This window comes from Cololabis saira, chromosome 12 (genome assembly GCF_033807715.1).
Source record: "Cololabis saira isolate AMF1-May2022 chromosome 12, fColSai1.1, whole genome shotgun sequence".
Lineage (NCBI taxonomy): Eukaryota > Metazoa > Chordata > Actinopteri > Beloniformes > Belonidae > Cololabis > Cololabis saira.
Window position 1 is genome coordinate 16497112 of NC_084598.1, and position 12921 is coordinate 16510032.

A 12921-nucleotide genomic window follows, 5' to 3' on the forward strand; every position below is an offset into this window, starting at 1 on the left:
ACTTTTGACTTTATCTAAGCATTTCTGAGTGTTTGAACTCTTAATTTGTATTTATTAAAAAAATCAAACAGTTTTCATACAACATAATACTACATTACATTATTTCATACTACTCAGCACATAATTATGTAATATACATTATTATTCATTTAGACATTTTTTTGAATAATTTTTCACCAGGATTTGAGTCAGGAACCTTTTTGCTATGAGGCAACAGTACCACGACCCCACCACTGTGCTGCACCGTATCAGAACATGCTCATGGATATAACATGTGTGCTATTTCTTTTCTACAGTATTACTACAGTATCAAAGACATCAGTATCGGAGGGCGTTGTGTGTGTAACGGACATGCGGAGGCCTGCGATGCCAAGGACCCCAACGACCCCTACAAGTAAGTTATCCACATTTATGAAAACACAATCAGGAATCAGACTGCACTTTCTTGACTCACCGACTTGTGGGATAGTTACAGTAGGGCCCGAGCAACAAGGGTGCGAAGGCCCTATTGTATCATTATTATTATTGTTTCTTATTTTGGGAGGCTTACTATACTTGAAAAACGTAGCAAATTTTGCATACACATCAGATGTTGTTAAAATGACGTATTTTATAAGTGCCGTGCCAGGCATGGGTGTAGAAAAATGGCCTCAGTAGCGCCACCTAGACCATGTTTTTCCATGAGCCCCACAATACACTTAGACCTACATTGATTTTTTTTTTTTTTAAATCCCAGAAATGTGTGATCATTGCCTACATTTTAATGAAAAGAAGTGTGTATAAATTTGCTAAATTTGTCGATACGTTTTTGACATTCACAATTAATATTTTTATTTCTAATCCATTAAAAACCATTCATTAATAGTAAGAAAACTATTCTTAATAATATAGAATATATAAGTTATTCCTACTAGGATTTTAAGTGTTTGTGTGTTTGTAGGTCCAGTGTTTTAAAAGAGTCTGTCAAAATGAAGTAAAGTGTAAATTGACGCAGGTGAGGTTGTGCTGAGAATGATACCAAGCGAGGCAAGGTAAACAGTTTTTAAGGTGAAATATGTAGCTAAATACAAAAGTAGTCAAAAACAGCCAGTTGTACCCAAGACTCCAGGGTGCAAAACGTTTTAAGAAAATGCTAAAAAGGTTTCTGATGTGTCACAAAAATAGCATATGAGCTTTGGGGTGTAGCTGTGAAAACGTGGCTAATTGACAACAAGAAGTAATTTGCTCCTACATATTTTCTTCTTGTCAGGACTAAAGAGGATGTGATGATTGACACCTTGATGACGCATTGTTGTGAAAAATAATTATTTTGTATTGTATGTGGCGGTGGTGGCACTGTTGCTTTATTTTTATGATTGGCCATGGCAATTCTGAACCAGACTGAATGCTTGTGTGTCAAGAGTACATGAGCCCCACAGGGCACTGTACTCTCACCATTCCTCTTCAAGCTGTACAACTCAGACCTCCAGTATAAGTAGGAGTCCTGTCATCTGCAGGAATATTCCTGCAGATGACTCTGCAGTTGTGGGGTGTATCAGTGATGGATATTTGGTTGTTATTTTACCCTCAGAAGGATGAGAGGAATTTCAGATATTGTAGGAAGAGTTGATGATGTGTCTCAGAAAGTGTACGTTGAAGGGAATGAATGTGATGGTGTTAGTATATAATATACTATAATGCAACACAGGTGGATGCACCTGGGGGTGGTGGTCATAGGTGCAAAGGCCTGAATAACACTGCTTGCAGCTTTAATTTAGTGTGTGTGTATGTATGTATGTGTGTGTGTGTGTGTGTGTGTGTCCATCTTTGAAAACAGATTAGAGGAAAATCTTTGTAAACACAGGATCTTATAAAAAGTGATTGATGTCCTTAGGGCTGGGCGATTTTGGACAAAAATAAAATCCCGATTTTTTTCTCTGAAAACCCGATTTTCGATTTTGATTTTGATTTTTTTGGTAAAACTACAAAAGACAATGGAATAAATTGTTTAAAATATTTTATCTTTATTTTGAAAGAAAAATAGCAAACAAATTTCCCTATTGGGAATGAAGTGCAATTGAAAGATACTGTTAATCCTCCTTGAGTTTAGTAAAGTGACAACATTTACAATTTTCTTGACCAAACAAAGATGACTAGACGAGCTCTGTCTGTAATGCAGCCAGCTGCAAAAAAGGAAAATCCATTTTCCGATTTTCCTTTTTTAACATCGATTTTGATTAATAAATCCGATTTAGATTTAAAATCGATTAATCGCACAGCCCTATGTCCTTGGTTTCTTCGATTCATTTATCTGTTCCAAAACACACCACAGACTCACTGTCACATACCTTTAATCACAATCTCTGGACGTCTGGAGCAAGTAGACGAAAACAATTGAAATCCCAAGCTCTGATTCTGCTTGTAAGCCTAAGTTTCCATTTCTCTTGGCTGTGGTTCCATTCTGTGCCAGGACTGTGTGTGTTTTAAGGACGTATATCTGTATGCTTTTCATGCAACAAGATATAGGATTTGTTACAACATGTAATCTGCTGTTTAGTATTGCCAGCAGGTAAGGAGGGTTGATCAAATAACAGGACAAATCTGCAACTCTTCAAGTTGAGTAAATGTCTCAGATGCTTGACCTAGTTTTATGTCAGCTTGTGTTTTTGAATTTCTGGTTTATAAAGTCAATTTTATACTGTTCATGTTTAATTTCAAGTGAAGAATTGACAATTTACTGTTGTACAACATGATGCCACAAAATAATACAAGTTATTTCAGTTGTAAGAAGGAAAAGTTGTAAATCCACTCCAGCAGTAAAAGACAGACTGAGTTGATGTATTGATCAATCGTTATTTTCTGTGAATGTGTCAGTAAAGAATTTAGTTTCTGGTGCGTATGTGTCCAGACACATCAGCGTCAGTTGACAAATTAGTGATTTTATCAAAGGTCCTTATTCTAGGTTCAGGTGCTTTTCCTAAACTTTTCTTTGCTTTACACATTCAAGTAAGTAGAAACACAATACGCCTGTCACCTGGACGGACTTGTAGAAACATTTGGAAACAGTCTTGTGCAAAGCCAAAGCTCTTAAAACTCTCCAGCAACGTTTAGAGTTTAGATAAAAAGAGGGATTTTAGTAGAACTGTGAGTGATACCGAATAGGTATTGTGGAATAATGAAATACTGAGTTGTGCTAAACATTTACAACCGACAGAACAGTAAAGACACATGCACTGCTTATCTGAAGGATTGGCACTGACCCCAGCATTCTGGAGAAACCTGAAGCCCCTTCTATTTAATGCAAAAAAGTGGTAAAACATGGGCTTAATTCACATAGTATATACTATTAAATAAGACTTTATTGATCCCACAAGGGGAAATATGTGCGTTACCACAGATCAAGGAAAAATAACAAAAGAGTAAGCAAAAAAAGATAATAAAATGATATAAGATAAAAGATAAAATAACACATTGTATACAATGGCAGCTGGTATTTATGTACAAACATACATAACAAGTGCAACCCTCATGGATACATGGGACACATACACACACATACATATACCTATATTCATACATGAATATATATACATACATAAATGTCTACACATATTGATGACCAGTGACCAAGTCTTATGGTAATAAGATGTTTTACAGAGTCCAGCTGCTGCCGGGTTGAATGACCTATCAAAGCTTATGCAGTCATGTGAAAACTAAGCACAAGCTCTTTTAAGCCATTCAACATTTGAAGTGATCCTTAAGAAAATGATCTAAAACGGTTGACATACTTTATTTATTATTTGCTCAATGATAAGGCAAAATGCAGAGTCAGCATAAGCTATTTTATGGAAGGTAAGTAGTCGCCAGATTAAATCAAATAAATGCTGTTGATTCTCATTTACACTTCAAACAGTCACATAACCTAAAAACATTGGATGTTTGACATAAAAAAGTTGAGAAAAGCTGGAAATTGTCTCAGTCAAGTTAAATATTGTTTCAGACACCTGGGTGATGACAGCTCCTGTCGGCACAGTCATCATTAACACCTACTATAGTACATAGCAGTTCCTGATAAAGATCACTGATGTACCTGGAATGAAGGCGGATATTCGTCAAATTCTGAAATGGACAAAATGCACAGGAGTTGAACTGCAACATTAAAGAAAGTCTGAAAGTGATATAAGATGCTCCTGTGTTGAGGCCGAGGGAGAGGAATCCAAACTCCTGCCGGCATGAAACCAGTGTCAAATAAATCTAATCTGTATTTTCTTTTATTTCTTTTTGCTTTTGCCATTTTATGATTGTTCAAAAACATGTTAATGAAAATGTAAACGTGCTAAAGTAGATCAGACCACATCTCTGTCCTTTCCTCTAAATGTTTAATATACCAGGATTCCATTTCGGTGAGATCTCTGTCTACACCATCATCACAGCTGTAGCTGTTAATACCTGTTTGAAAGAAGAAATAGTTGGAGGCCACTTTTTTTGGGGGGGTCTGAGAGACGCTGATGAGCAGATTCAACAGCCACATTATTACGGAGTTCAGATTACACATCACTATATAAGTATATAAGTAATATATAATATATAAGCATATGATAATCCATACGTCACAGGTCTCAGTAACATAGACGGAGGTGGAAATGTAACCGCCAGGGGGAGAAGAGAGAAAAGTTTCCCTCTCCGGGATGGTCTGTGTGTTGCCAGAGATTAAGTTCCTCTCCTGTTGTCATGACTGCAGCTGCTTCGTTCCTGTTAGGATTCAACATGACCAACCACAGTGATTATATATTTGATTAAGTAAGAAGGATCACATGTCTGATTATTCAAAAGTGATTCCCTGAGACAATAACCTATTGGGGATCAGTAACGTATTTCTGATTCTGCTTATACACATAAACATTTCTTATGAGCAATGAAGCAATAATATTCATCATACATGGCAAAAATGGCATAAAGAACTACAGCTCTACTACTACAGCACAACATAATAAAAACACACTTTACTTTTTCTTGTAAAACCCATTTATTACATTTCATGAGAAGAGCCTATTGCCACTCTACCTACTGTATGACATAAAGCATGTACTTTGCGGTACATACAGCCTTACACTTGTGTTTCTCATTACTGATCTACATACACAGCCTGTTAAACTTACCATGGCTGTTTAGACAGTTTCTGCAGCTACCTACACTTATATCACGTCGTTCTGAGAGCCAGAAAAGATGTAGGTTTTTCAGAAGCAAACTGTGGCATCTTAGTATTTGTTAAAGGCTACAAGTACATCAATTTCAGGAAACAGCAGTCCTGTAGGTTTTCCTTTTAAGATAATCATGGCACATGATCGAGGTGTCCACTGTACGCATCTAAGTTGGTCTTGATTCCATGAGCATGTAAAAAGATAACTCGTATACGTCATAGCTAAAAGAAATATGGCCTGTTGCGTGAGGAAAGATGTGTAATGTGTGCAGATGTGTGGGTTTATACATCTTTGAAAGCTGTTGCAGGAAACTGTGCACGCTTTTCATCGTAACCTTTGACATTCCAGAAATACTAAAAATCCCACCTGCTTTTCATTACCGGTATGTTAAATCGTTCCAGAAATAGTGTCTTTTTCATAGACTACATAGATACATATGTAAAGTTTCTGGGATAGAAGTTGGTACAGTCTCTCAGATTTGTTAAATAGTTTTTGCTGTGATTGAATTATGGTGAATTGGAGTGGATTGGAATATGATTGGGTTGAATTTTATTGAATTGGACCTGCACTGAACTTATTTTCTTTCTTTCTAATTGGTCTGATATTTTGTTGTAAATTTATAACTGAATTTAATTTGATTGAATGTATAGACTTCATATTTTTTAAATCAATTACCATTTTCTCACGTTCAGTATTTTGTGGACCATCAGGCGCACCGCATTATAAGGCGGGATATCAATGAACGGGTCTATTTCATACATATGGTGCACAGGATTATAAGCCGCATGATAAAACATATATAAAGAGAAACAAAACAGTCTGGTAAGTCGAATTTTATTCAACTCATTCAATTCAAATACAGTCACATTTTAAATAATTTGTCTTCCAAAAATCCACAAATTAAAAAGTGGAGGAGGTAAACGACCACGTCCTGTTCTCTGATTGGTTCATCGTTCGTTGCCAGCGATAGCGGACACCTGAAGTTAGTGTGAGGTTGGAACAACGTTGTATTTCAGCATTTGATTATAACTGGATTATGATATAGATTTGAAAATTGGGTTTACGCTAAAAACCAAACGTTGGATTGACGTCTAATTATAGTAAGGTAGAATTGACTAGATGTTGGATGATGATTGCTTTTCAGCACTACGTGATTAGTTATCTAACGTTGTATGATGTTGCAACCCATATTCAACCAAGGACCGACTTTAATACAACGTCCCTGTGTCAGCTGAATGGTCGACAATCCATGAAGTGGAGAAGATTCCTCACTACGAAAGTGGCACTAAAACATTTTGACAGAGTGCAGTGTACCACATAAAACTGGTTCGAGCTCAGTAAGCACAACAGAATTCATGCATAAGGCGCACCTGATCATAGGGCACTTTTGAGAAAATTAAGGATTTTAAGTGCGCCTTATAGTGCTGAAAATATGGTAATATAAAATGATAAAGAATATTAAGTAAGGTTCTGCCTCTTGTGGAGAAGATTGAGGATCCTGTTCAGTGAGGGAAGCTTGGAGCAAAAGCTCAACATTAATTTCCGTTGGGAATTAAAGTGTTTTTGAATTGAATTGAACATGACATCTGAAACGTGACATCTGCAAAAAAAGCACACTTTGTACCACTTTAGGAACTGAGCCACTGATTACTCATTACTGACAATAATGATGCCATGAACTTCGGATTTCAGATAACTTTTCAAAATCATTAGCCCTTTTTGTGTCCAAGGACTTCCCCAAAAGCTCACCTGAAGCCTCTCTAGTCTTTGAAAGATTAGCTGAAACTGGTGTGGAAGAATACTGTTCATTTTAGATTTTGATATAAATCTACTGAACAAAAACAATTTTTTTTTTTTTTCCTTTTGATCATACTCCTCACATGACTGAGGTCCACTTTGTCTCATTTGACCTGCTAGAATAATGAGAAGAAAGAAATTCTTTTTAATCTTTCCTTCTGCGTTTTGGCCACACTCTGCAGGTTTTACACACTAATCCAATTAGAAGCTTGGGTGCAGCAGTCTGGCTCTGTCAGTGAAGGAAAACAATTAACTCTTTTATTATTTGAAAAATTAACTACTACATTTGTCTATTTTTGCATTCTTTTGTTTATTCTCTCCACCTTAAGTAAGGTTGCCAGAGTAGTGAGATGTGAACTATTCTCAAAGGTTCAAATTATGCAGAAATATGTTGGACAGGCAGCATATTCCTGCCTTTTGTGTCCCAGTGTGTGTATGTGTTAGAGTGTTACACTGAGAGCACGTCCACCTTTAAAACTAAACTTTAAAAAAACAAACATTTAATTCAATCAAATAGACCTGTATACCTGCCTAAAAGAGTGACATTTTGATAGAAAATTCAACAAATTGAATAATTACGATTATGAAATACCACTGACCTGAACTGGCCCATATTCACTGTGACTGGTCTGTACCAAAATGGCTACTCTGTCGGCACCCCTCTCCCCGACCATGGAGCATCTACATATATATGTCTATGTTTTTATTTACCTGGTATTGTTTATGTAATAATTGCTAGGGGACGGTGGAAAGCACCCAGAGAAAACTATGGACGCTATACCAATAAAATCTAATCAAATTGAATTGTTTGTTTTCAGGTTGCTGTGTGACTGTAAGCACAACACCTGCGGGGTGTCATGTGATCAGTGTTGCCCAGGATACAACCAGTTACCATGGAAACCTGCTACAACCTACAGTGCCAATGAGTGTGAACGTGAGTGGGACCCAATGCTGTATGCTAACACGCTCGAGCATATCTGGAAATATTTAGTCTTAGTCACGCACACACACAGACATGCACCTCTTACCTCAGTGTAGTCAGTGAACCTTGCAGAGCAGTTTATTCATTATGTTCAACAGAACGAACCTGAACAGGTCAAGTGCACAACCTTTGCTTTAATGCACATTTTAACGGCATCTATAGAAATTCCTTCAGGCTTCCTTATGAAATATCCTGTGGATACAAAGTAGATCAATCAATACAGAGATGCTTCTTACTTTTTCTTTTTTTATGATACCCAAAAGTCACAAGTCTTTTTTGTAATAAATGGAAATAAGGAGCTCCTCATATTAAAACATCTTGACTCTTTATTGTACAGTAATAAACTGAACAGGAGGATGGAAGCACAGTAAAACGTATATTATTTTGCTGATCAAACATCTACAAGCATCATCATTATGAGTTACACGCTTTGGTTTAACTAAACTTTTTTTTCTTCTTCTCTGCTGTTTCTTGTTTGAGGCTGTCGTAGGAACTCTTATATTTACATTCAAGGGCCATCTGTTATCAAAGCTGTAGTTATATTTAGCAAGGCCTAACATGTATATATCAATGACAAATAGCCCTTTACAGGTCTTTTATACAGTCTACAGTAAAGATCAGCAAGATACAAGGTACAGAACTACAGACGTGTGGTTCAGTCCTTGTTCATGTGGTACATTTTATCACATTTTATCTGTCTATCCCATCCATCCATCCATCCATCCATCCATCCATCCATCCATCCATCCATCCATCCATCCATCCATCCATCCATCCATCCATCCATCCATCCATCCATCCATCCATCCATCCATCCATCCATCCATCCATCCATCCATCCATCCATCCATCCATCCATCCATCCATCCACTGTATCTATCTGGTCATTTTCACACACATCCTAACATTGATACCCACACCCCACATATAATAATAATGATATAATAATAATTGAGCCCCGCTTTTTAAAAAATGTCAATGTAATATGAGTGTATATATATATATATATATATATATATATATATATATATATATATATATATATATATATATATATATATATATATATATATATATTGATACAACTCTTTTCTAGAAGATTATCCTTCTTATCGTATCAAGGGGAAAAGAGGTGAGCGAATAGCTAGAGGCTACGAGCTCACCTCTTTTCCTTTGATACACAAGCCGCTCAACTTCATAACACGTCATCAGTGAGGTCACTCTGAAATTAAATAGTCACACACTTTTCAATTTGTTTAAGTTTATTTGTTTGTGTTTAGGTAGGCTATATGTGCATACGGTAGAATATTTTTTTTGGCCACCAGAAAAACAATGTTTGACCTTTATTTGGGATGGACGTTTAATATAAAAAATATTTTGCTACACCCGGCGGATAATTGCGACCGGCGGCAAATTGGGACTCAGCCATTATTTGAAGTTTTACGGTATATGTAACTTTAAATTTTCACATTAATTTAGTTCAATCTTTTCACCTATCACCTCTTTAAATTATTTTATTAATAAAATGAAAAGCTGCACTGTCATATTTTATGTATATTACTTATTTTAACTGTTGTCTATTGGATTTCTTGTTTCAGTCTGCAACTGTCACCGTCATTCTTTTGACTGTTACTATGACCCTGAGGTTGATGGGAAGAGAGAGAGCCTGGACATCCACGGGCAACACAGAGGAGGTGGGGTCTGCCTCAACTGTCAGGTAATCAATGCTCTTCAAATTCGGAGCTGTGTCTTTGATGAAAGGGATGATTACTGAGTTGGTGACAGTCATAATGATTTAAAGTAAAACAGGAAACTTTTCTTCTCTAGCATCACACCACTGGAGTCAACTGTGAGCGCTGCATCCCCACCTACTACAGGTCGCCTGATCACCCCATTGACTCCCCACTGGCCTGTTCACGTGAGTGAAGCTCTGAACTTAGCAGATAGTTTGGTTTTTTTCTTCACTTTTTATAGCAGATGTTTCATCTTGATCATCATGTTTTTACTTTTTCATTTCATTCATCTTTTCACCTCCTGCTCTGTCCGTTGGCTTCTCCACAGCCTGTAATTGTCAGTCAGAGTTTACAGAGGGAACCTGTGAGGATCTGACTGGCCGCTGTTTCTGCAAACCAAACTACATCGGGGAGAACTGCGACTTGTGTGCCAGTGGCTTCAGTGGTTTCCCTGAGTGTTACCGTGAGTTATAACCAAAGAAATGTCTGAAAAGGCTCTGATAGATGGATTTTTTTTTTTTTTTCATCAAATTTTTATTTTATTTTCATTCAAACAGAAAACAAACAATGATGCACAGGCACTGAATATATCGTTACATCAATCCCCCCACCCCCACCCTACCCACCCGGACACACATAAAATGAAATAAACTATTAAAAGACCAGCACAATTATTTGACGTCTGTATATGAAATGAAAATAAAATCGAGACAGGGCGGCTAAAGCAAGCAACAACAAAAAAAAAGGGAGAGAGAGAGACTCGTGGACTTGTGAAACAGTTAATATAGATCCTCACGGTGCTAAACAAGTTAAGTCAAATACACAACAACAACAAAAAAAAAAAAAAACGAGGATCAAAGCAAGCGCTTCAGTGCTTCAGCTGTGGTGAGCCACATATTCACATTCGCCTCTTTGGCCCCATTTATACGGGCTGTCGATAACTCCGTGTAAGTAACATCAAGAAAAGTCAAGATCCATTGTTTGATGGACAAAGTATGAGGGGGCTTCCAACGTACTGCTATCATTTTCTTAGCAGCTGTTAGACCTGCTAATATGACCCGTTTCTGACGTTCAAGGACTGGAAGTGCGTGATAGATGGATTTTTGTGTTGAAATAACCCTCTTAAACTTTTAAACCTGCAGAACTGGGTGCGGTATTTACACCAGATACAATTTAAAGATAAAGTGGAAAATAACACATTTGTATGTGTGTTTGTGTTATGTTGTTATGTTAGTTCAGAACGCTGCTGCCCGAGTCCTCACTAAGACCAAGAGAGTGGACCATATAACTCCAGTTCTTAGATCTTTGCACTAGCTTCCTGTCTGTCACATAAAAAAAAGACTTTATGAACCAACCAGAACTCTCAGGTCGTCAGGGTCACGCCTACTTTCTGTACCGAGTTAGAACCAAATACGGTGAGGCATCGTTCAGCTTTTATGCTCCTCACCTGTGGAATAAACTCCCAGAATGCATCAGGGCTGCTGGAACTCTCATTTGTTTTATGTCAACATTGAAAATCTTTTTATTTACTGCTGCATTTCACTAATACACCATAATGCAGTACAACCTTTATTTCTTGCATCTCATTGGTTTATTTATGTCTGTATGTCTTTAATTTCTGCTTTGAAACTTTTTTACTTTTTAAATGCATTATTTAAACTATTTATGTAAAGCCATTTGAATTGTCTTGTACATGAAATGTGGTATAGAAATAAACTTACCTTGTCTTTCTCCATCAGCCACCTCCATATTGCCCAATAGCAACAATGGTGAGGCCAAGCCTGCTGGAGAGATCATCAGTAAGTTGACACAAAATTACAAGACATTATGTTAAGCTACGAGAACTATGAGTAGAAGAAAAATGGGAATGGTACAAGATACTGACTGGCAAAGGACAAGGATAAGTCACAGTATACATTGCATGCACACCCTCTTTATAAAGGCCAGTCTGTCGTAACCCTTTTGAGGAAGAAGATTTTTGCCTAACTCCCTTGTCATAAATTGACTGGTGAAGAAAAAGTTGTTGGTGCTTTTAACAATATTAAATAATATAATAACATTAAGTTCATTCAGTTATAATTTAAAAAATCTCTTTCCAAAGAGAATTTAATTGCAGATTTGTGGAAAGAAGTTAGTCCAATGTTTAGAAACACTTTAATCTACTCAAAACAAATACAGACTGATAATCTTCTAGAAACAAGCCGTGACCTTGACTTGTAATTGTGCATTTCATGTGAATTTTCCCACGATCCTTCTCACCTGCTCAGCTTGTGTAGGTCACAGGTTTGGCAGGAGGTTTAGGAATGTGATAAACATGGCTGGTCCGTGTTCAGACCGACCACATAGATACGACTCACACAGAGCACCTGCTCATTGTTGCTGTTGCTGAGCTTGTTTGGTTTCACAGACATCTTTGTTAGGGATAAGTATCATATTTGCTTTTTCATCACTGTAAGTGCAACTAAATTCCTTTTTGAACAATCTTTTAGGTTTCCTGCTGATCATCTTTTCTTATACCTGAATGATTTTATTGACCAGAAACATTACTGAAAAATCCTCAGATCCACCAAATATATGTATTTTTTTTACCTCAGACTGTGAGTGCAGTGCAGCAGGTACAGTGGATAACTCCTGCAGACCAGACCCTCGAACTCGAACCTGCGTCTGTAAACCAGGATTCACTGGGGATGATTGTGACACCTGTGCTCCAGGTTTCTATGGACCCAACTGTGAAGGTGAGAGATGTTCTGTATACTGACTGTTTGGTACACTTGTATAGGAACGTTCTTACTCACTTAATAATGTAATGTGTTTTGGGTCTGAGGTAGTATTTTTTTCAGTTCTATTCAACAATACTTTATTTATCCCCAAAGGGAAATTATAAAAATTGCCTAATTTGTTAAAGACAAGTTGTTTGCGACCGGCAGCTCGGGTTTAGCTGACACAGGTTCAGAAAACTTTGACTTCAGGGTTTATCTCAGGGTTTGCAAAGCCTCCTTTATCCCCCAGGAGCTCAGTGTATGCTTGCTTGCATGTATGATGTATACAGAATAAGGCTTTCACCCAGGACTATCTCCCTCTCTTTGGGACACACGCACACACAGACAAAAACACAGACACACGCACACGCATGCATGCATGCGTTTGGGCCAGATATCAGACTGCAGCTTCCACTGGTTCGCCTTGTTTTCAGTCACTAAAAAGAAGGGTTTGCTGTTGGATCTGTCTA

The 12921-nt window shown here is 37.3% G+C and overlaps 1 protein-coding gene across 1 annotated transcript in view; it reads left to right on the forward strand.

Moving 5' to 3' along the window:
• lama5 (laminin, alpha 5) overlaps positions 1-12921 on the forward strand; it is a 102561-nt gene that overhangs the window by 32169 nt on the left and 57471 nt on the right. The window contains exons 6-12 of the mRNA XM_061735735.1: positions 297-394; positions 7796-7911; positions 9558-9676; positions 9787-9877; positions 10021-10155; positions 11432-11491; positions 12287-12427. Of these exons, the coding sequence (XP_061591719.1) occupies positions 297-394; positions 7796-7911; positions 9558-9676; positions 9787-9877; positions 10021-10155; positions 11432-11491; positions 12287-12427 (760 nt within the window). The remainder of the gene's footprint in view (positions 1-296; positions 395-7795; positions 7912-9557; positions 9677-9786; positions 9878-10020; positions 10156-11431; positions 11492-12286; positions 12428-12921) is intronic.